This window comes from Strigops habroptila, chromosome 2, assembly GCF_004027225.2.
Source record: "Strigops habroptila isolate Jane chromosome 2, bStrHab1.2.pri, whole genome shotgun sequence".
Taxonomy (NCBI): Eukaryota; Metazoa; Chordata; class Aves; order Psittaciformes; family Psittacidae; genus Strigops; species Strigops habroptila.
This window is the reverse complement of record NC_044278.2, coordinates 95,407,316-95,431,672: the sequence shown is the minus strand read 5'-3', so window position 1 is coordinate 95,431,672 and position 24,357 is coordinate 95,407,316. Positions and strand designations below refer to the sequence as shown.

At 38.4% G+C, this 24,357-nt stretch overlaps 1 protein-coding gene across 3 annotated transcripts in view; it reads left to right on the top strand.

Annotated features, from left to right (window-relative positions):
- KPNA3 (karyopherin subunit alpha 3) overlaps nt 1-24,357 on the top strand; it is a 53,681-nt gene that overhangs the window by 17,240 nt on the left and 12,084 nt on the right. For all 3 annotated transcript variants that reach the window (XM_030474107.1, XM_030474115.1, XM_030474124.1), the window contains exons 2-9: nt 2,747-2,791; nt 16,801-16,890; nt 17,100-17,129; nt 17,225-17,277; nt 17,367-17,462; nt 19,813-19,898; nt 22,767-22,853; nt 23,243-23,412. In XM_030474107.1, the coding sequence (XP_030329967.1) occupies nt 2,747-2,791; nt 16,801-16,890; nt 17,100-17,129; nt 17,225-17,277; nt 17,367-17,462; nt 19,813-19,898; nt 22,767-22,853; nt 23,243-23,412 (657 nt within the window). The remainder of the gene's footprint in view (nt 1-2,746; nt 2,792-16,800; nt 16,891-17,099; nt 17,130-17,224; nt 17,278-17,366; nt 17,463-19,812; nt 19,899-22,766; nt 22,854-23,242; nt 23,413-24,357) is intronic.

Here is a 24,357-nt window from a genome sequence, read left to right as displayed (position 1 = left end):
AGCAGCTCCGGACTTAGTGGTGAGTACTGCCTATTCTGCCTTTTGAGGGAGGAAGGAAAAAGAGAAAATGTACCAAAGTTGCTTTGAACGAGAAACTACATATAGTAAGTTCAAAAGAAAATGCAAAAGAACAGCTAAAAGGGTAAACCCCAGGTAGTACGGAGGATGCCTTAAGAGTATTAAAGCTCAGAAAATGTATGCTACAAGTCAGCAAAAATGTCCACATAGTTGATGACCTTTCTTGAAGAATCTTTCTAAAGAGTGGTAGCTCTCTAGGAGAAGTTGGGAGATTCTTGCATATTCAATGTAAAACCATAATGGAGTAGTCATATTTTGAAGATCAGCTTGATAAAAGCAAAAAACTAGTAAAAAAATATTGAGACAGAATTGTAATAGGGTAGGATCAGTGGGGCTGAAATAATGGAAGTATGAAACAAGATAAACCCCTAATTGAAAACTTGAGTGAATTGTTTGCCTAAAGAAAGAAACTTAGAGTCTTCCCAGTAGAGCCTTTATGGATGGCTGACTCTGAGTAACCATCTGTAGTCAAAGCATTGTTAGAGAAGGTTTTAGAGTAAATCGATGAAATAAATAGTAATGTCTCGTGTGGGACTGCACTGTATTTGGTTTTTTTCCTAAACCAAAAATACTAAGCTTTTGAACTGTTGAACACAGCATATAGTCATACTTTAATCTGCCTTGCTTCCAGAAGAATGGTAGGTGGCAAATGTTATGGTTGACCCCTAAAGAGCTCCAGATACAGTCTGATGTTTCTGCTCAATAGAAAATATTCTAGAGTGTTATCACATTGATAAATGAAAAAACATATGAGTATATTAACTAGAGAGTAAATTTAAAAGTAAATTGTGCTTTGCATCAGTTAAATCACTGAGATGTCAAATCTGGCATGTACAATTCTGGATTTTAAGGAGAAAATGCTAATGGACACTTGGGTTAACTGGTTTGTAACATAATGGAGTACCTCTTAAAGTTTAAGATAAGTAGGAATAAAAGATTAAATTTAAGGAGTAGGTGTTACTAGTGGAAAGTTCTGTAAAGAACATCAGTGTGTAGCCCATTCAGAATGATCAAGAAGAGGAGGTATTACAGCAGAAATCCAAGGCAGCCCTGTCTTTCTTCCATTGAAATGCCAAGTTATCATAGAGAAGTACTGAAAAACATTTTTAGCCTATTTAAGGGCATACTTAGTGCCCTTAAATTTGACACTGTTAAGATTATTCAAACATTAAATTCTAATAGAATGAGAAGCTAGAATGACTGGTCTTGTTAGTTGCAGTGACTGCTCAGTTTCTTCATCTGTCCATTCCCTGCCTACCCAGTGCCTTCCCATTCCCCAGCAGTCCAGTCCTGTCATACTGAGCTTTTGCAGTGGGCTCAGATGAGCACAAGAACCAAATGATTTAGCAAAATAATGGAGCAGGGGGAAGAAGTGTAATTCTGGTACATGCTGTGGTGCTAGTGTCCTCTTGCTGTGATGAGGACTTGCTTTGTTTAAGGTAGAGTAGCTCATGCTTGTAGAAGTAAAAGGAGAACTTTTGTGTCTATGCTTACTTGAGTGAATTGGTTGATCAAGCAGTGGACAGTAAACCAAGCCTTCCTTACTTTCAAGTCAACCTAAGGTAATTAAATGAATACAAATACAAATGCAAACTGGTTGAGAACAGTGAAGCTAAGATAATGTTCTAAGCACTGGAACTGTGCCCTGTATATAGAGTCATGGTGTGTTGTCTGCTCATTTCATTTACCTGTGTTGGAGCTTTAGCATGTTCAGTATTTCCTTTGATGGCTCATGGGGTGGTGTTTTCTGTGTGTTGCTGGTCTTTGCTGATACTTTTTAGCTCAGGGATGTTATTTGCCCTAACTCAAAAGGAACGTGATAGTGGCAGTGAAGGTCAGTAGCAAGGATAGGACATAGAAAGTATTTTAAAAGGCTAATTTTAGTTGGTGTGGGTGATCTTTCTAGGCTGCCAGTGATCATCCAGTCCTGATTTCTTCTGAATTGCATTCTCATGGTACATGTCTTTTCCACTGACTGTAAAATGAACCAAGGGAGACTGCCTTCAGTAGGCTAAAATTGTTCTTTGTTAAACGTTGAACCTCTCTTAGCTAAGAGGTGTAGCAGCATTGTAGGGAATGTGTCCTGAGTGCCCTGTATCTTTAAGGAGCTGAGAGGCTGATTTTCCTTTACAGTGTTCAGGCTGTAGGTCTGAAATAAACTCAATACCACTGTACTTCTTTGTTTCCTTTTGCCACAAGCCTAATCTTGTTTGCATTCAGCTCAGTCATCTTTGGTCACTCATGGTTGATTTTGGCCAGGTAACTGGCATAGGTTACATGTTTAGGTTGTGAATATGATCATATGTGAATATGAGACTGTCTAACCTCAATTTACTGCTTCTTTTGATGTGCACGTATCAACAGCCGGAGAGTCATTCCAGTGAAACTCCATGGGGAAGTCAATGTTTTCTGCCTCTGGGATACTTATTGTGGTTTATAACAAAGCTTTCTGTAAGATAGACAGTCTTTAAAAAAAACCCCCACAAAAAACAACCAACCCACAAAAAACCAACTTGTGCGTCTAGCTAGGAAAGATTGAGTTATAAATTATGCACACTGTTTTCCTTATCTTTTGATGAATAACTGCACTTTTGACCTAGAAACAACTGATTCCAAACCAAAATACTACTTTCATTACATACAAGTAACTTCTTTTTTTTATTTACAGACTATGAGAAGACACAGAAATGAAGTTACAATTGAATTGCGGAAGGTGAGTCTCCTTTTATTTATCAGCTGTGTTACTTAGCTAAGACACCCGAGATTATTAGCAAAATCTTTTGCCATAAGCTTTTCTTTGTGGCCCTAAATTTACATGGAAAAGTTGTAAATTTGCAGACTGCTAACTATGGATTCTAATGTTAGTTTTAATCTCCAACTCGTTAAGCTCAGTACAGCAGAACAGGACTGCTTTACTCCAGTGAATCGCTTGGAAATAATCCATATTCAGTCTCTGTACCAGTTCCCATATTATTACAGCAGAGCTGTCAGCTGTTCGAATGTTTAAAGTCTCCAAATGGGAAAAGGGGGAGTTTTAACATTTAGAAAGTGTGGTTGTTCTTTTGTTTTCTGGAAATTACTGCTTCTGTGCTATAGAGGGAGTTAATTTTAGGGTCGGATTTTGGTTATATTGGGTAAATGCCAATATAGCTGGGAAGATCACGAGCATAAGAGATGATCTAGTTCAGTGCTCTGCCTAAATACAGCATTCGTTGCACCCTTATCATTCATAACTTTTCCAACAGCCTTTCTAGGCACCTCAAAGGCTTGCTGCTAGAGGACATATTCACAAGCTAAACTACTCTTGGACGATTTATGTGAAGAGAAGGAGTAAACTTTTATCTGCCTTTGGGTACCTTCGGTATATTTGAGGACTGATACTGGCCCCTTTAGTTTTATGCTATTGAGACAAATTCAGTTCTTCACCCTTTCCTTGAACATTCTGTTTTCCTAGATTAGATTTGTTGCTGCTCCTCAGATCCAAATTGCCTGTATCTTTCTGGAAGTGTGAAAGTCTAGAAGGATGCAGGCCGCAGCTGAGGTTTAAGTGGGACAGTGAAAACCAATTCTTAACACAGTATTCCTATTTATATTGAGTATGTTGACAGACACAACAACATTATATCGTGTTATATCCTTTGGACACTTCCTGCAGTACCACAAAGAATCAGAATAGTTAAGGTTGGGAAGGACCTTAAGATCATCTAGTTCCAACCCCCCTGCCGTGGGCAGGGACACCTTGCACTAAACCATGTCACCCAAGGGTCTGTCTAACCTGGCCTTGAACACTGCCAGGGATGGAGCATTCACAGCTTCCTTGGGCAACCTGTTCCAGTGCCTCATCGCCCTCACAGTAAAGAGCTGCTTCCTTATATCTAACCTAAACTTTCCCTGTGTAAGTTTGAACCTGTTACCCCTTGTCTTTACGCTGCAGTCACTAATAAAGAGTCCCTCTCCAGCATCCCTGTAGGCCCCCTTCAGATACTGGAAGGCTGCTATGAGGTCTCCACGCAGCCTTCTATTCTCCAGGCTGAACAGCCCCAGCTCTCTCAGCCTGTCTTCATACGGGAGGTGCTCCAGCCCTCTTATCATCCTCGTGGCCCTCCTCTGGACTCGCTCCAACAGCTCCATGTCCTTTTTATGTTGAGGACACCAGAACTGTACGCAGTACTCCAAGTGAGGTCTCACAAGAGCAGAGTAAAGGGGCAGGATCACCTCCTTGGGCCTGCTGGTCACTCTCCTTTTGATGCAGCCCAGGATACGGTTGGTTTCTGGGCTGCAAGCGCACACTGAAGCCGGCTCATGCTCCGTTTCTCATCAGCCAACATCCTCAAGTCCTTCTCTGCAGGGCTGCTCTGAATCTCTTCTCTGCCCAACCTGTAGCAGTGCCTGGGATTGCCCTGACCCAGGTGTAGGACCTTACACTTGGCTTGGTTAAACTTCATAAGGTTGGCATCAGCCCACCTCACAAGCGTGTCAAGGTCCCTCTGGATGGCATCCCTTCCCTCCAGTGTATCAACCGAACCGCACAGCTTGGTGTCGTCGGAAAACTGAAAGCAATGGTAGTTGTTTATCTTCTCCATTTGCATAGTTAAATAAATGCAGAAGTTTTAAACATGATTGCTTCTTGGTTTTTAAATTGCATCTGCTTTTCCCAAGCTTTCCTAACTTGAATTCCCATTCTGTTCCCAAGTATGCTTCCAGGCCTCCTCAGCTTAGTATCACCCATGTTTTCTAATATTTTCATGAATGACTGGACGGAAGTGCTTGCTTTGAACATTCTAGATATAGGCTAACCTCCTTTGGGTCTCCTATTTGATGCACATCTCCAGTTTGCCAGTTGGATCATGGACAGTCTGAGTGGTGCTTGCTTAGGAGTGTACACCCACCAAATTTCATCTCAATTTTTTTTCCATTATTTGCAAACAGAGAGAAGACAGAAGCATTGCTAAAATCAAAGTGAAGGGTTTGTAAATACAAGTTATGTTGATAGAAATTAGCTCGACTTGTTTTTCAGAAATTTTGTCTGCACTTATCACATGATTGTGTAGGAGCTACCAAAAATCTTGTGCTAGTGTTTTCCAGGGATCCTTCTGCTCTTTAAAAAAGAGACTTTTTTTGGTTTTGGGGTTGTTGGTTTTGGTTTTTTTTAGGTCTTACAGAAAAACTTCTGTATCTCATTACAATATAAAAAATAAGTATTCGTAAGATTCGTCCAGAGACTATAAGAACTGGTTAAAGAAACCTAATTGAACCCAGATGACTGGAAAAAAAATAATCTTAGTTCTTACAGGAGCGTGATGTGTCATCTAAAAATTGCTTAATGCTTTCTTATTTTCCTAATCAAAGAAACTAGCTGAAGATGTCTGAATGTGTTAAGTAGCTTAAGTTGACTGTGGCCTCATCAGTACTGGCAGATGTCTGGGGTGTGGAGAAAGCTACTTTTACATACAGTGACAGGTACCAAGTGAAAAATGAAATTGGCCAGTTTTTGCTTAAAACAAGATTCAGGTAGTTAATTTTGGTAACTGAATTATCAGCAGTTGAATATGATGCTGACATGTTACAGACCCTTTCTGTTCAGAACTAGTGTGTTAACTCAGTGTAAAACTCGCTGTATAACTGAGATCTGTCCTGGGAAGAGTCATTCATAGCACTTGGGCAGGCTATGCCAGCAAGCAAAGCAATGCTGTAAAAGATGGCTTAGCTAATGCAGCATATCATCATGCATCTTGTTAAATTGAAACCGCACATGAGCATTCCAGTGCAGTCCTTGGAGAGAGCTTTGCAGTGCAAAGTGAAAATTTTAAGTTTAATTTAATTCTCATAATTGGTTTTTGTAAAGGCCATATCATTTTTATCATTGAGGATCATATGGGGGCTGGAGCACCTCCTGTGTGAAGACAGGCTGAGAGAGTTGGGGCTGTTCAGCCTGGAGAAGAGAAGGCTGCGTGGAGACCTCATAGCAGCCTTCCAGTATCTGAAGCGGGCCTACAAGGGTGCCAGAGAGGGACTCTTCATTAGGGACTGTAGTGATAGGACAAGGGGTAATCAGTTTAAACTAAAACAGGAGAGATTCAGGTTAGGTATAAGGAAGAAGTTCTTTACTGTGAGGGCGATGAGGCACTGGAACAGGCTGCCCAAGGAAGCTGTGAATGCTCCATCCCTGGCAGTGTTCAAGGCCAAGTTGGACAGAGCCTTGGGTGAGGTGGTCTAGTGGGAGGCGTCCCTGCCCGTGGCAGGGGGGTTGGAACTAGATGATCTTAAGGTCGTTTCCAACCCAAACTATTCTATGATTCTATAAGAGGTCACAGTTTCAAGGCCATTTTGTTACAGAAACATGGTGGGGAGCAAGTCATACACTTAAGGCAATGGATTGTTCTGTGTGGAGGGAATCTTATATGTGCCAGTAATACATGAGTGAAAATGAGGAAGAGGAAGCCTGTGAGCTCCTAGTTGACTTTTCACTGAAAACTGCACATGCAAAGATCAGTTAGATACTTAGAGAAGCCTGAGGTCTGGATGTAGATCAGACTGTAAATCAAGATGATCAGCAGCTGCAGAACTCTTAAATGCAGGAAGTTGTGTTCTTCTGGTGTGTTTGCCAAACATTAGCTACTGCAGAGACCAGAAGAAACCTGCTATAAAGAGAGATTCAGCATGTGTCCGAGTTGGTGGTTTGCAGCAACTGAACTGGTGCTGGTGGGCAGCTGGTTTGCTGTGGGAACTCTGTGGCAGATATGAGGCCATTGCTTCTGGTACAGAATTGGGACTGAAATATAAAGGGATATATTTTATTAACCTCCAGCAGTGGAAAGGATAAGCTGTAGTATCATTGCCTCTGTCTTCATCTCTGCAGCTAACGCTGCTACTCTAGCATGAGAATACCAAATTCAGGAAATACCTGTTGGCATGACCCCAGTAATCCACTGGTGCCTCTTCAAAGCAAAGGGGTATCTTCCCTTTTTCCCAGCTATCTACAGGCTAAGTGTACACCTGGCTTTCGAAGAAAACGGGCAAATTGAGCATATTCTGAAGCACTACATAGTCATGGGTTGTCTTTTGAATCATCATGTGTATAAATATTAAATAAATGGATCTGATGAAGTTGCTTACATCTCTGTTTTGTAAGATGGAATAAATCAAAAAAATCACAGCTTTTAACAGTAGTAAACAATTTCTGCATGCATTAGTGTGAGGTGTTTATTCCTTTGAGATTAGACATCAAGGTGCATTTGCAACACATTCTGTGTTTCAAGAATGTATTGCAAATATTTTATTTGAAATAAAAATATTTTATTTTTATTATTATGTGAAGAAACGAATTTTCACATCTTTGCTGTGATGTGAGGATTCACTATCTTCACATCACAGCTCTTACTCACAAGGAAACTTTACTTCTTTACTGGCACCCCCTCCCTCCCCTTTTTCTTTTCCCAATCACTTATTTGTTTAGGAATTGAGCTAATAAAGCTATCTGTGATATAAAAGGGTAGCAGTCATCTGGCAGAATTCTGGCTGAGACATGGTTGGCACTGTGAGCCAGTCAAATGACATTCCTGATGGTCAGGTGCCCTTTTCTGATTCCATATTGGCCTTGCTGAACATGTGTTTTATGTGTTTTGGGAATGGACCTACTACATTTCTGGAAAGATGGTCTTGGTCTCTGGCTGTATTGTTAGTACAGCAGTGGTCCTGAGAGCTTAAAAAGTAGCCATCTCTCTTTCTAGAGAGACAAGATAATGCAATTTTTGGTGATGGAGATTTAGGATTTAGAATTTAAAGGTCTCAATGTAGTGTTTTGTCAAAGTCTGATTTAGAACTATTATCACTAAATTTCAGCATCACAGAAACCCAAAGGCTGATGTGTTAGCAACAGGGACCCTGGAATTAACTGACTAACTTAGCTGATTAATCTTACCCTAAAGGGTAGTGACACAGATGGGTCATGGTTAGGATTTAGTTTAAGGTTCCGTATCTAAATGAAGCCTATGCTTTAAGAAAGGTAGTCCTTTGCCGGGTCAGTGCTATGGTCGTTGAGTTAGATGCCACCCTTCAAAGGAAGCCTTAATACTCCTGACCCCAGCAGAAACAGAGGATCCTGTCCATCTTTAAGGCCTGCTAACTAACTGGAATCCTAAGAACTTCCAGGATCTCTCACAAGGCTTATTTTTGACTTCCTTGGCAAACTCAGCTGCCTCTGAGGCCTCATGAAAGCTCTAATTGCCAATTAAGTTTGATGCAAGGCAGAGCAATTATTTGCTAAACAAGTGGTGGATTCAAAAGCCATGGGCATATGTCTTTTTTACCTGTTTCTCTGGCATACTGTACTTGTTGTCCCTACTCTGATCTTTCTTAGATAAGATTGCTTATGTCCATAATAGCTCTTAAATAAAGTAGTGAGTCTTGAAGAAAGAAGGCTGTCTTTATGTTGCTGGGAGACCTAAAGTGGGGAAGAACCTTTTCTTGGTTCTCAGGAAGTCTGAGACTGCAAAAGAAAACTACAACAACAAAAAAATCCAAGTAAACTTGCTTCCTTTCACATGTTTCCCAGTTCAGTGTGAGTGTATAGCTTTTCATTCACTCTAAAGTTCATTTTTTTACGTGTAAGTCTACCAACTTCCAAGAAACAGCTACAACCACAGGGAGACTGAAGCACCCTTAGTATGTTCTGCCAGAGGCTTCCCTATCCAGTGTTAGTAGTGCAAATTCTTGGGACAGAACTTCCATTTGCCCTATCTTGGCTGATTCATTAAAAAAACCCAATCAAACAAAAAAATCCATGCTTTAGGAGGAAAATTATATTCCTAATGTATTCTTCTGGCAACCTAGATGAAAAGGGCTATGAAGAAATTCCTTGGAGGCTTGCTTGAATCCATTTTAGTAAGAGCCTAACTTAACAGGCCTCAGTCTTTGCACTCTGTGCTTGGGGCTGTTGGGCCACTCACTTGGCGTACACGTATATGTCTACTTATTTTTCAGTCAACCTGAGAAGGATGTGCACTAACCAAACAGGAACATTGTGACTGCATGTGGCAGAGGGGTCAGGCACTTAGCTTGTAAGAGAGAAGCAACAATAGATTGATACAACAAAATTCAGTGGTAAATGTGACAGTGGCTCAATGTGATTTGATGGCAAAGCTCACTTTTTTTTTTTTTTTTTACTGCATAGAGGACAGGGTTAGGTGAAACTGTCAGGGAGACCCTGCTGTTGAGTCATGAGATTCAGAGAGGGCCTCCTTGCTTTCAAGCTCCTTCTCAGAGGGGAGTTTAGGTGTGACTGTATCCACTCCTAGTCCCAGACTGTTAACATTTTTTGTCTAAAGGAATACATATATATGCATAATCAAACCTTTGTATCACTTAGTCAAGATTTCAGAGTTTAGCATGCTATTTAATCACTATTGCAAAGGCCCACAAAACTGACTTAGGTAGGTTACAAGCCCCAGAGGAAATTTATTCTAACGAAAAATCATTTAATACTCCGATAACATTAGCAAAGTACAGGTTCTAGATACCAGGCAGAATCAAATACTACACAACTAACTTAAGCTTAAGTTTTAAAGGGAATTAACCCAAAATGTGTTTACCTCACAAGTCAAGATGAGGGCTCCTGGCCTCGAGGAATTACCTTGGGCAGTATCCCAACTCAGGAGGAGAGTCCTTGGCTGCAGACCTGCTGCTCTGAGGAGGACTGACTCAACTCTTGCCCTTTGGCAGGACCCCATTTATACCATAGTCAAATATGATCTGTGATCAAAAATACGGTCCGAGGGTTCTTGGCTTTTGACCAAAGTGTGGGTCTAGGAATAGCAAGTTGTGCAACCTTGTTGTGACCGAAATCAGCAGATTTTGTGGTTACCTGAGCCAGACCAAAGTCAGCAGATATCTGTTAGAACTAGCAGATATATTTTTATATTTCTTCAGAGACCGGAGTCAGCAGATATATTTATTACTGAGTACTGGGGCTCAATGGTTCTTCCATCAGGGTGGGTGCAACTGGCACAATGCTGTCTGTTTTCAGAAAGATGAGTTAGCACAACTCAAAGGTAGAAAAGTTGCCTTTGTCTTCTAACCGCATATCTAGCTATGCTCTACATCTGAAGAACAGTCTTGGAATCTGTTTGACTGCCTTTGGGTGCAAGAGACCTAGTTCACTAAGCATGCAGGATATAATTTTGATATCTGTGATTGCAGGATCATCAGGTGACCTGTTCAGCCTTTTTACAGGTTTACAGGAGTTTTCATTAAATCTCTTTAGGTGTTAATGAGTTCTGAGACAGCGAGTAGAGCCAACTAATGGTCCTTTCTCAACCATTAAAGAAATTAAATCTTCCCCCAGGTTCATATTCAAGAGCTGTTAATAGAAATTCAGTCAGGCTAGATAGCCCTCTTAAGGAAACTTCCATTAAGAGGATATTCAGTAGAGGTTTTCAGAGGTTCCCTTGAACACGATAAGGTTGGAGTGGTAGAGATTTTCTTTTTCTTCATGATGGACTAAGGCAGGTGCCCTCACGCCCCAAAACCAAAATTGGAGATTACATGTAAGTGAAAGCTAGAAGTTCAGCTCAGTCTGTCACAACAGTGGTAGCCTAAAAGAGACATCCAGGTGACCGGAATCTGTCTCCATCACTGGCCTAACCCAGTAGTCTTTCGTAGGGTATAAGAGCAGAGGAAAGAGCTGATGTCGTCTGTGAGTATAGCTAATGCCAGCCAGCACTCCAGTTCCTAATGTTGAGATATTCTTGATGTTCTGCTTTTTGTCCCCAGAGGACTCAAACACAAATATCTTAACTTTCATGCTGAAAGAACTTCCTACTAGCTGCTGAGTTCCTAAAACTTTCCCTGACCTGAAGAAACATTTCATAATGGTGTTTGTTACCTGAGGGCAAAGATTTTCTTGTTTATTTCTTTTCTCTTTTGACCTTGAAGCTTCCCAACAGAGTTGAGACTCTTTGTAGAGTTCTCCTGTGTATCAAATGCTGAGAAGCATGTATAAATTTATATTTAACACCTTTCACAGCTCCATTGGAGTATCCTGTAGGCCATGTCATATAGTACTAAGTGGAATGCAGCACAGAGCTTTATGGACATCCTCTTTGCTCACAAGAGTTCTTCTGCAGTTAGTCATGCTGTCTTTGGAACTTGTTTGCATTGATAGGCAATTTTTTTGAATCCTGTGGCTATCTTCCAAGAAGGTAAACAAGAATGACCAGGATCTGCAGGATTTGCGTATTTACTGTTCGTGCAGTCTGACCTTCCCTCTGTCAGTGAAGCAAACGGTGGGTATCGGTTGTAGTGGGATCTCTATCAGAATGTTGACGTGCTGGAAACCAATGGATAGCTGCTGTTTATAAACTATCGGACTTTATTGTACATAGTACACATGGTTCAGGCAGTGATTAAGGATCCTCCCTTTTGAAGATGTGCTTAGTTTTGTTGATGGCAAGGTCTTACCCTTCATCAGGGATTCCAGCCTTTGAAAGGGCACTTCACCAGGCTTTGAACAGGACAGCTGTATCCAGGTATGCCCATTTTTCTTCATTTTCACCACAGGAGCTTGCAGAAGAGGCTGGTGCTATGATTTAGGCAAAAACTTTTCAGTTTGTCACAGTAGGACAAAATGCAGGCATTTTAAGGTCATGCCAAGCTGCAAATCAGGTTCCTTTTACCTTATGCAGCAGAGTTACTGGTCTGTCAAATTACTGTTTACAGTGGTTTAGCTGTCTAGGAATTAGATGCTTTTGCAAATGGACAGAGCTGTTTCAAATAGCCTTAGAGCCACTTTTTAGGACCAGAAGGTTCCGTGAACACTTTTGACTTTATAAGAAATGCTAGTAAGAATAGCTTTTTCTTACTAAGAAATTGTTAGTGCTTCTCAGTGCTAGCCTTTCTGCTTCAGGCTGCTGTGGAAGCTCCTCTATATACGTTCTTGACAGTCGTTTTTCAGCCCAACCATCTGTAAACAGTGAGTAGCTACAGGAACATTCTTGCTTTCTACTTACTTTCCCTGGCTAAGGTAATTTTCCCTGGAGCCTATTGCACCATATGACTGGTGCAATTTCAGCATTCACAGAAACCGTAGCATCAACCTGCGGTCAGTTATGACCTATAAAGTTCAGCGCTCTGACTTAAGGAGCGTAGAATTTCTCAGCATTAATGTCTACAAGCTTACTCATACTTATTTTGGTTAACTTTAACGTTAGGAAGCATTCTCTTAGGCATATTCATGTTGCCGAAGGAATTGGATAGTTGTGTGCAGGTATAAAAGGCTCTCTAAGGAGCTATTAACTTGCGTGCTGGAATGGGAGGGAACTAGGCTCTCGGTTAGCATAATTGTGGTGTATATTATGGCCTTCTTTAACATGCAGCTGCAAGTGGAAGGCTTTTCATTGTTACTCAGCTTTACCATACCAAGATTTCTGATTAGTCTGATGTAGTTTTGCTTTTCTCAAGAGACCCTGTCCCATAGTTGAGCTTAAACCTAGGTTATGTGTATATGATGGGCCAGAATTTGAAAGGTTGTTCTTTTGTTACCATCTTCTCCATTGGTGGCTCCCAGCAGGATATCTCCATTCCTGGTATCTGCTGTACAGTTAGGTGGAGTCCGTTGTATGGGCATGTTGTCACCATTAGAACAGTCCTTCTGTGTCTGTTCATCTAGGGATTCATGGGACTCTCCTCCAGGTAAATGGAGTTTTTGGAGATACCCACTGCATCGATGTATGCATGGACAATTGCTCTAGGAGAGAAACAAATTACTGCTTTGTTACTGTTCTTTCTAACTATGTGTTTATTTACCACGTGCCCTCCTTTCCTTTTTGGCCAAGTCCCGGCAGTATTTCTAGGGAATTAGAAGAACTTAGAAGTGTTCATCATCAATTCTGTGACCACAAGCAGGGAGAATTTGTGCATGCTCCTCTAAATACTATTCAAGCAAATTATTTCAGCTAACAGTACTTCTACAGAAGTGCGCTCACCGTGAATAAACATGAAGTGTGTGTTGAAGAAGGGTTACAGGCAGATAGACTTTGTGAAGTTCTTCGGGTGAAGTGCCGTGGAATAATCCAGTACTTTGTCCACTGGCATGCTCTAGACTTACTGCCTAGTGTTTGTGGAAGGTGATTTTCCAGTTATTCAGCTGCTGAAGGCCATGCAGCTCATTCCTGCCAGTCTGTGAAGATGCTGTTCAGTCACCCACAGTGGGACTCTCACTTTGTTCCAGCTATATACTCTGTATTGTACTGGGACGTTAGACTAGATGAACTTTAAAGGTCTCTTCCAACCCAGACTATTCTGTGATTCACTACTGTATTCCAGCCTCTGCCGTCCTAATGTTTCAGGAGGTTTGATAGAGCATCTCAAGATACATCTTAATTCTTGCTTTCTGGAATAAATGGATACCATAGCCCCTATGTTATATTGTAGTGGAGGCATAACCCTAACAAATGTTGATCGCTCAGAATGATGTAATTGTATATGTTGAAGAGACACACACATCCATAGAGGGATACACATTCCGTACCACAGTCGTTGCAGTGTGACTTGGCTTTTTGCATCCCAAAACTTCTAGATCTTTCAAGCTAGAAAACACATGATGTGGTTTTGACTGTTTCTTATTAATATGTTTTTGGAAGGAAGAATATTGCAGGCAGAAGTAATGTGTATGATAGATGCTACCTATGTGTGTGTGAATACTTAATATTATTTCTGAACTTCATTCCGAGTGGATGTTATCTATTTAATGTCAACACAGTTGAGAAGATTTTAGTCTTATTTAAGTTTTCACTTACAATAGCAGTGCAGTAATATGACTTTAAAAGGCTTTTGCATACCCTCTGCATTTTGGAGGGGTTTCAGTCAAAGCTGTCTGAGGTGCATCTGTTCTGTGCCAGTGTAGATGCTTTTGTGGGGAGCAATGAGGAATGGTGACATACCAGTTTCTCTCCCCAGATACCAGGCCAGTTCCTTAAGGTCAGAGGATTCAGTGGTGGGGGAATCTGCTAGTACAGTGGTGTGAAACACTTAAATGGGAGAATCTGCTGTTTGAACTCTTAAAAAGCTTTATCTTTTTTTTACTGGCAGAAGAAACTTCAAAAAATAACAAGTGAGGTAATGTGACATTTCTTAACTAGAATTTTCTTTTCAGTAAGTGCAATAAAAATAGTTTGTTTGCTAGAATCTTGACTATTCTAGGTATTTCATCTTTTCTTTTTTTTTTTTTAAATAAAAGGATCTGCAAGAGGCCTGCATCTAAAAGGCATTTTTACATAAATTTAAAAGTAAAGATCACCTGTCCTTATTGCAAGATGTTGCAGAACACATACTTGAATGCTTGAATGCCACTGATACTGAATCATCTGTTTGTAAAACAAGTAGATATCACCAAGTGGATCGGTGTGGATAACAATTCTTAACATTATACATATTTTAGAAAAAACCCTCCCTGAATTTTCTGAGCATGAGATGTAGAAAATCCAACCAGATATTTTAGAAGGAACAGAATTGGAAAACCCTTGCCTTGTACCCCGGTAGTTTGCCACTAGTGACAAAGAAACTTTACCTTTCCCAGGAAATTATTTGATTTGAAACATTTAACTTGCTCCAGCAGACCGTGGCAACAGTTCTGCACAAAGACCCCAATTCCTTCAGGATGCATCTTTTCTGAAGTCAGGGAATCTGCTGAGCCAGTGTCTGCCACCCTCGTAACTGAGTATGTCTCCCTGTACATGCATGTGTGGACTTGCTCACCACCATGATCTGTGATGACACCTCAGAGTAGGAAGAGGACAGTTTGCTGAAGACATCAGGACCTTCCTCCAGCTTCAATTCCTTCTCCCAGTATTGGCTCGTTTTACCATAACAGCTCAACTGATCCAGGAGCCATTCATCCGAGGCAGGAAGGAACTGCTTCCTCTGCAGATGGATGTGTGTAGTAGCTGTGCACTGGGGGGAAAAGCTGACATGGTCATGGAGAGGGGCCCTCTGGAAACTGGGTCCAGTCCCTGCAGTTGCCAAAATACAGGCTATGGTTTACACAAACAGTAGGAAAATGAATTGTACTTGGGCAAAGCCAGATTGACTGGGGTTGGATGATGTTTGCTCTTTGCTTAAAATTGCAGTGCCAAGGATGTGGTGCGGAAAAATAGGAGAAATATATAGGTCTGTATGGTGAATCCAGCTGCCTGCCTGATGCAGTTTGTCTGCATAACGCTAATTTTTCGGCATTTAGCTGCCTGCTCATTTCTGTCCTCCTTCTCTCCAAAAACACTTGACAACAAAATACCTTCAGTGCTTGTCTGTATGATGTGCTCCGAGTATGTTGCTGTTACTGTACAGCTCTGGAGATGTTGCCATAGCTAATCCAGGTGATCTTGTGCACTCTTTGAGGATTTAGTTCCTGTACTTAGACGTGACAAAAATTAAACTATTCTAAGTTTGTGGAATGTCATCTTCTGCATTCAAGGGTTATTTTGGTGCTTTTAGATTAACATCCTCTTATCTGGGAAAAAAAAATAATATTGCTTGGGAGCCTTTCAAACTGGAAAAGTTTTGAATTCTTTTTAAAATGTCTAAGGAACATAGGGAAGTCCCAGAAATTTTGGACCTGAGATTGCTGTTTTTTTCTAACATGAAAAAAACATGTTAGAAATGTACTGGGGACTCCTTCAAAATCTGATTCTGTTCAGAGGCGTTTTCATATATGACAAGCAGGGCACGATATAACACACTCTCTATAGTCAGTACTGCTTGGTTATCAGATAATTGTTTGAAGACTGAAAAGCCTGCCTTTCCTTGGTTGTGTAATAGATTTGTTTTAGGTGTTGTAGCTGTTTGTTGCACCTTTTCAGTGTTTTGCTTCATTAGAGATTGAAATCTTAATGTGCTTATTAAAACAAACAAAAAGACACAAGAAGGTCTTCAGACATACGTGCTGCATCATCATCTTCCATTGCCCTTACTGCTTTTTATTGTACCTCTAGACATACAGAACAAAAGATAAAGTCTAAAATTTAGAGAAGACCATTTAATACTTTTGGAATACTTTTGGAATACTTTTAATACATTTTAAATTTGTCAAAAGATGCATTTGGATACAGTCACAATTGGCGATTTTATTCCTTTCTAAATTAGGGCTTTGGATGTTCAAATGTTCTAATTAAGCAAGCTAGAAATGTTAACTAGGTATTTTACCAGAGAAAAGGTAATTTTTTCTTCAGTTATTCCTCAAAGGAGCGAAGGCTGGAGGGTGCTTTGTTTTAAATCTGAAATTAGGCTAAGCTAACCCTGTGAATAGGAAATACTACCTGTCTCAGCGTACATGGAGCATGCTACTTTACACACAAGATGAAAATACATGTAACCGGGGAACTTTGAAGCAGGTTTAGCTGAAAACTATCCTTACACTGGAAAATAATTTGTTATGTATGGCTAAATGTTAATGTCATGCAGATCTTTGTGTATTGTAAATGTCTGTTAGAAAATTGATCCCCAAACTGTAAGTTTTAATTCATTCAAATGTCATGAATTATCATAGTTCTGTCTACGATTAGCAAGCTGCTGAATTTTTACATCTGAGATGCTGCAAATTCTATTTGCAGTTACAAATGCCTTAGAAAAAAAAGCAATCTAATATAAACTGTTATTTAGAAAGGGGCCGTTACATTGTCACCTGATACTAACAAGCATTAAGGGTCTTTATGTGTCATTATGCCTTTCCAGAACAAAAGAGACGAACATCTTTTGAAAAAAAGAAATGTTCCCCAAGAAGAAAGTTTAGAAGATTCTGATGTTGATGCTGACTTCAAAGCAGTAAGTTCTTCGATTCTTGAATTATTTTTAAAACTTTGGTGGTGTCCCAAAACAATGTGTTCTGGGTTTACTTCAACACTGAAATTCTTGCAGTTATGAGAAAGCAAGATTATGAATTTATACACTGTTGAAATGAGTTTGATTGGATTAAATGTTTAAAAAGAATATAGCAACAAAATTGCTAAATCATCTCTGTTTTTCTTTTCAAGCAAAATGTAACACTAGAAGCTATCCTGCAGGTATGTTACATTTAACTTTTTTTTTTCTTTTTTAATTAGAAGTGCATGTTCTGTGCATTTTTGGGTTTACTGTGATTTTTTTTTTTTCCCCCCAGAATGCCACAAGTGACAACCCGGTGATCCAACTGAGTGCTGTCCAAGCTGCAAGGTAAAAATAAATAAAGGCACAGAAATGTATTTCCCACACACTTTTCATGATGAAAGTTACTTACTTTACTTTTACATTTAATTTCACAGAAAACTCCTATCCAGTGACAGAAATCCACCTATTGATGACTTAATAAAATCAGGAATTTTACCAATCCTGGTAAAATGCCTAGAAAGGGATGATAAGTAAGTATACTTTTACAAATGTTCACCTTTACCGAAAATTGCATCCAAAACCACATCTCATTACCTCAAATTAAACTGAGGATTCATAGCAGCATATAATCCGACAGAGTGGATCACATTCCATGATTATAAACCATAAATTCTCCAGGAATCTTTATTCTGCCACTGAAATGTCATTTTAGTTTTTAGAGCTTCCATGATCATATCCAACTAATGGAGAAATAACTTAATTTCTATTTATTACATTTCTCATTTGTTTTTAATATTTTGGATTTTTTTGTTGACTGTTTTTTAAGAAACTTGTCTCAGACTTATTTTATGTATTTGTGTGAAGGCAGAGAATATGCCTGGTTGTAAAGACACCTCTTCTCTTTGCCAGAATACACTTGTAATCTTTTTCATTAAGGTTATTAGCTTAAGTTTCCCGCTTCTTTCATTCTCACTGCAAATTGGGTTTCCTTCTGGCTCTGTGCAGCTCCCTCATGTGATGGTACAACAGAATGAGAATGCTGTCTGTTATGATTCTTTGTTGGAAAACAAGAGCTTCAGTAAAGGAGGTAGAGAACATTGAGCATGTAGTTGCACGGATTTAATGGCATGTAATAAAAATGCCATGTCCTACAATCCATGAGCCTCTTATTCAGATAGATGGGGATTAACACATTTGAGGTAAATGTTTTAGCCTATCTTTGGTCTCAGCCAGCTATAAATATATTTACAGTATTTCAATTTCAAGGTTATTTCTGCAGCCATAAAGGCTAGAAGCTTCAAAATTGCAAATTGGCATTTTGGGTATAATTTGGTGGTTGCAAAAAAAAAAATGAAGCATGAGCAGCTTTGTTTCTAGCTTGTTTAACAAAACAGTTGCTTAGAAGGCAGCTGGCAATGATGTTCAAATCAGATATCATTTTAAAACGGGTCATGAATGCCTGTCTGCTCTAGAAGTAGGATGTTTAGTGCCGTGAAATTTCTTCTAATTTTAATTTTTTTATCTAATTTTTGTGTGATGTACCTTTGTAAATGTGTAATAAGCCTTTCAAAATTGAACTCAAACATTTTCTTAAGCAGTTCTTTTAATTGTGATTGCTATATAATATTTAGTAGAGGTAAACTCTGCAAAGACTTTCTATAACAGATTGTTAAAGCACAGATTGTTCATGTTATATCTGAATGCTTATCACAAGGGGAAGAAAAGGACTGACCTAGAACTAGAATTTTAATGTATTTGAGCCTAGAATGTAAAGGTTTATAGATAGCTGCTGACTGGTACTATTTGTTTTTACACATCCGTATTTATGCATCTTGGGCCCTCCTATGAAATTCTTTCCCAATCCCATCTCTAATAAAACCTTAAAATGCACAGAAAAAACTTAAAGGAAGCAGGTGCTGTCACACTGTATAACACATAATTGATAAAGACCCAGAAAAGCATGAAAATGAAAAAGTCATCTAACAGTAGATATTCTCTGCTCCTCCCAAATCCAGACACTTTACTGTTAGTTAACCACCGTAAGCTGTAAACTTGTTTATAGCTTCTAGAACCCTGAAGCACTAGCATTTGCTTGAACAACAGTTTTCATGCAAACTGTTTTGTTAAACTGCTGTTTGCATAGACAACAGCTAACAGACATCTTGGAAGAGATGTTCCCCCAGCTTTCATAACACTAGCAACTAATTTTATCTGCATTTAATAAGTCAGTTCTAATACAGGTATGATGCTGTCATTTGATACTGATGCTAGATCTTTTGCCTGTCTGTGATGGAGCAGGAAAATGTCTTTATCCCAGTATACCAGCTTACACTTGATCTGGGTTGTAACGTTAGAAGGGCCAAGTTTGTATTAGTTATGGTCAGACATGGTCAATGTATTGAGAACTAACAGCAGCAAGGCAGTTGCACTTTTTTCATTAAATACGAATGGTGTTTGGATCAGTTGGATGTGAAGAACTCTGTTACCCAGTAGAGAGGCATAATTAAATTTTATGATGAGGGGTGCTAAAAATCTTTCATACAGGAGATAATTAGTTGGCTGGAGTAGTGGTCAGCTTCACTGGTTGCTATGTGCTTCACAAATAAAAGCCATATACTTGGTATTTTTTTATTACCAATATGAAGTCAGAATGATGGGTGGTTTACAAAAGATTATAGAATGTAAAATCTTTTTATTCTTACAGCTTTTTCCCTGAAATGTCCAGGCTTAGATTTTTTTTTTTTTAACTTTTAGCCCAGTGGCACTGCTTAAATGTAAAGTGTCTGTCTCAGAGTAGATACAGCTAGTAATCTGAAACGAACCATAAAATAATCTGCAGATCATGTTTCAATTTATTACTATAAAATTATTTCATTACAGTCCTTCATTACAATTTGAAGCTGCATGGGCATTGACTAACATAGCATCAGGCACTTCTGCACAGACTCAAGCTGTCGTACAGTCTAGTAAGTATTACAATTTGTTTTGGGGGGTGGTGGATGTTGTGGATAAAAGGCAAAATGGGATATTTGGGTAACAAATGCCATTTGTTAACCATTAAAATAATAAATGCATGTCTGTCTTCTTTCTCAAAAATTTTCTACATTCGCTTTTAAAGATTAATCTGTTTGTCACTTACAATTAATATTAAGGCTCCCAGACCTCATTTTCCAATAAAGAAAATAGATTATATTATGTTATGTTATATTATATTATAACAAAAAATGTCTGTCCTTTCTAATTCTTGTGTTGATTTCTGAAATCCTATACCATTAAATCCCTTACGGCTAAAACATGCTAGGAAGTAATACTTTCTACCTCAAAGATATGTTCATAAATTTTAATTGTTTGAAGTTGTTAAACACATATAGTTATGTAGGGTTATGTAAGTTAAAATTACCATCCTTTGCTTGACCGTATGATTAGTATCTCCTGTACACACTGAGTTTGTTTTGCTGCCTTTGTTTCTTGCTTAACCAGACGGTGAGACTTCCATTATGGAAAGAGATAGGAAAGAAGCTCTGAAGTTAATCAAAGATAAATTATTCAAATTAACTTTTCAGGATTATATATGTAGCTTTTATGTATCAGCATCCTTATCTTAAAACAGTCACCTTTATGTTAAATACCATGTTTTGTCATAAAACAGCAAGACAATAGATAAGCAAATATATTAATTGTCTTGGCTTGTTAATATTCAGTGGTTTTACATGGGAAAATGGTGACTTGATTATTTGTTGTTTTTTTTTTCTTTTTAAAGTATATGAACTTGCCTTTCAAATCAAAATGCTGTTTTGTATGTTTTAATAGCTAATAAAGTATCTCACTAATTTTAAGATTCTGTATAGTTAAGCTATTGGAGCAATAGAATAAGAATGCTTATCAAAACGAGCTTTGGATAAAAATCCAAAGCCTTTAAAAAAAAAAAAAAAAAAGGTCTAAATTTGTTTAAAAAAATCCTGATGTGATTTGGCCACCTGGTTTTAGATGCTTTTCTGGCATCTAAATATCTTTGAAAATCTAGTCCCAAGTTTTTTCATCCTTCCCTACTTGTTCATTGTTTTCTTCCAATGTTATCATTGAATCTCATGAAAAGGCTGTTATAGTATTAGCTTTGCAGAAAAAAATCTAGAAAAAAGAATTAAAGTAAAAACTCAGAATGAAAAAGAGCATTGCTGTTACCTGAACGATTACTTGCAGTTCAGGCTGAGATATGTCTCTCCCAGATTCTGTTTAGCAAGTTCTTGAAAAGAAGAAAATGGATAAAATGACTTTAAAGAAGCAAAAAGTATTTTCCCAGCTTTATTCCTGAAGAGAAAATGGAAGAAGTTTAGTCTAAAAGTCTTGCTCCTTTGGCTGGGAGATGACTAAGGGAAAACAGCCTTTCCAGCTCCCGTTAGATAAGGGATGGATTGAGGAAACAAAGCAATAGACCCTTGCAACTGTAGAAGAGGCTGGTGCAGCTTAAATATAAAAGAAGGTGCCCTTCTGCAATCAAGAGGGACAGATGGCAGTTGGAAGGCCCAGCAAAAGAGAAGTACTATATACACAGAAAAGATCTCGTCAGAAGACAATTTGGAGCAGAAGTAATTAATTTTTTGAGAGCAGTAGATCAGGTAACCTGCAGCTCCTGCTTTCTCAGACTGTTCTCCTGCCTGGGTGCTGATGTGAAGTAATTTCATTCTGCTTTTGAAAGCATACCAGGTTTGCAGTCTAATAAAAACTACATACTTGACCCTCTTCTCTGAAATATGTTGAATACACATATGACTGAAGTATAATCTTGATAATCACTAAGAAAGAAGCTGGAATATTCCACTTGAGCTAATGGAAGCAAGATGATTGTTGAAAGAACAGAGAGTGTTCTTGAGCAACAGTGTGTTGCTGTCCCTCCTAACTTGTCAGTTATAGGCAATTGGTGAATTACTCATCTAGGCCAGGGAAGGAATTTTAGGTTATCTTTATTGATCATTACTCTGTTTTTCAGGAAAATACGTCAGGGTTTTTTGGCTTATTATCGCTTACATTATCAATAGCATGTTGATTCATAGTTGCTCACAAATTGTGTTACAATTTTTTAAAACTTGAGAAACTCTTCATACAAGAAAAACTTACTTCCTTCAACAGTATATAAATTGATCTGTTTACTTCACTCAGACTATAGGACAAGTACGATCATAAATAGAGTTTAAAAATGGGTGTCTTTCAAGCAGTATGGGTTGTTTGAAGGGAAGTAGTGCATGGGAATAGTAAAGGGATGGTTTCTTAGCTCTATTAAACATATTTAATTTAGCAGAGACTGATATTTAAAATCAGTAACACGTCCTTAATCTGGTATGTTGCCTGCATTATATAAGAGCAAATTAAAACGTGTCTTAGGACTGGCAGATGGATGTAAATCTTCACCGCATAAGGAAACTAACTATAGCCACCTCTTGGGAGGAAGCTATTTTCTAAAAGTCAAGATTTGAAGCACGTTTGCACAAGTAGGCATGTCATTCTTTTAGGTATGTATTGTGATATTGGATAACTAGAAAATCTGAATTACGAGCACATGAAACCTAGCACCTGCATACTTGAGGCTCTTGCCTATCACTAAGAGAAATATGTGGAAATCTTTACATGTGAAGAGCATTGTTTAATAGTGGCTTGTTCTCGAGTCTTTTTTTCCCTCTCTATAGATACGATAGAAATGTTTAACTGAGGTTTTGTATGCTCTTCATAATAGAAACATGTATAAGACATGGTAGAGAAAGAGGTTTGTATTAATCAATGAAAGTGTTGTGCATACACCATGTTGCAGTAAAAACAAATCCAATCTTTGCATTCTGCAGATGCAGTACCCCTCTTCTTGAGACTACTTCATTCACCACACCAGAATGTTTGTGAGCAAGCTGTCTGGGCTCTCGGAAATATTATAGGTAACTTTTGTCATTATAATGATTTGAATTCAGGGAGCGTTTCTTTTTAGAATTTGACTTTTGAACATTGGCATTATCATATGAGACTATGTTTCCTCTAAATTCTGTGGCTTAATATAATTTTTCATGTGGCCAGAATTACTTATGTACATTGTATTTTTCTAAAGAATGGTATCACTTGCTACACAAATATTAACAGGAAAAACTTTGTATCTCATAAAATATACATACGTATCTATACCTATGTATATGTAATTGAACATGACCTTTTAGTAGTAGACTACTGGTGAGGAAACATAGAATTTCAATATCCCAACATGCCATTGCATACATTTCAAGATTTTCCATTTTTAATGTAATTTCTTTTACAACAATTTTCATTTCTGTAGGTGATGGTCCTCAGTGTAGAGATTATGTCATATCACTGGGAGTTGTCAAACCTCTTCTGTCCTTCATCAATCCCTCCATTCCCATCACCTTCCTTCGGAACGTCACATGGGTCATTGTAAATCTCTGCAGGAATAAGGACCCCCCACCGCCTATGGAAACAGTTCAGGAGGTAAATAAAGAATTACGAGACAGATAATTTTTTATACTCTGGGCTAGAGGCAAATGTTTTACATTGTCATACTATGAATTTATGCATGTTTTTTGCCACTGTCTTGTGCCACTTACCAGTTGTTACAGGAGGTAATTTGACCAATTTAATGCTTTTTACTAAGGCTGTAATAAAGATATTTGTAACATCTGAAACTGAGTAAGACTAAAGACTGATAAGCCATATATTAAAATGGACACAACAAAAAAATTAACACACTAGAAGGTGTGTTACTCAGCATTTCATGGTTTTGTCATAAAAAGGCTACAAACGTGATTCTGTACATAGAAATATTCTTACTGAAAATAAATTAGTGAATGTAGTATAGTTTGTGTTTTGACTAGCTGTGAACATGCAGTCAATGTCAAGTCCCCACTTGAGAAAAGAAGCATCTGAAAGTCCTTTTAAACTGGTGAACAGAGCAAATGCAGTGTTTATAAAGCAGGCACACCTAGTAAAGTGATGCTATTTGACTAGAACTAGAGTTATAATGTGCATGAAGTTCTCCTTTTTCAGATAAATTCCAATGTGTGGGTACAGTTCTTGAAGCCACATGAAGTATAATATTGTTAGCAACTAAAGTTCAATGAATTTTTAGAAATGAAGCAGGGAAGCTTTTACAAGTTTCACCAAATAGAAACCCCTGTTCTAAGCAGTGTTATCATGGCTCAGTTTTATATTTTCTCCAAACATGAATACAAAAATAAAATTCTACTTTAGTCCAAGAGGGTCTTGATGTTAGGCTAATGATTTTCATTATACTGTGTGGTAACAAAGCTTTCAAAATAGCAGGGGATGTCTTATCTCTATTGGTTGTTTCTTTTCCCTCTGTGTGTCTTTGAAATACAGTACTGTCTTCTATTTTTACAAAATTTAAATATCATATATATGTATATTTGTATATTA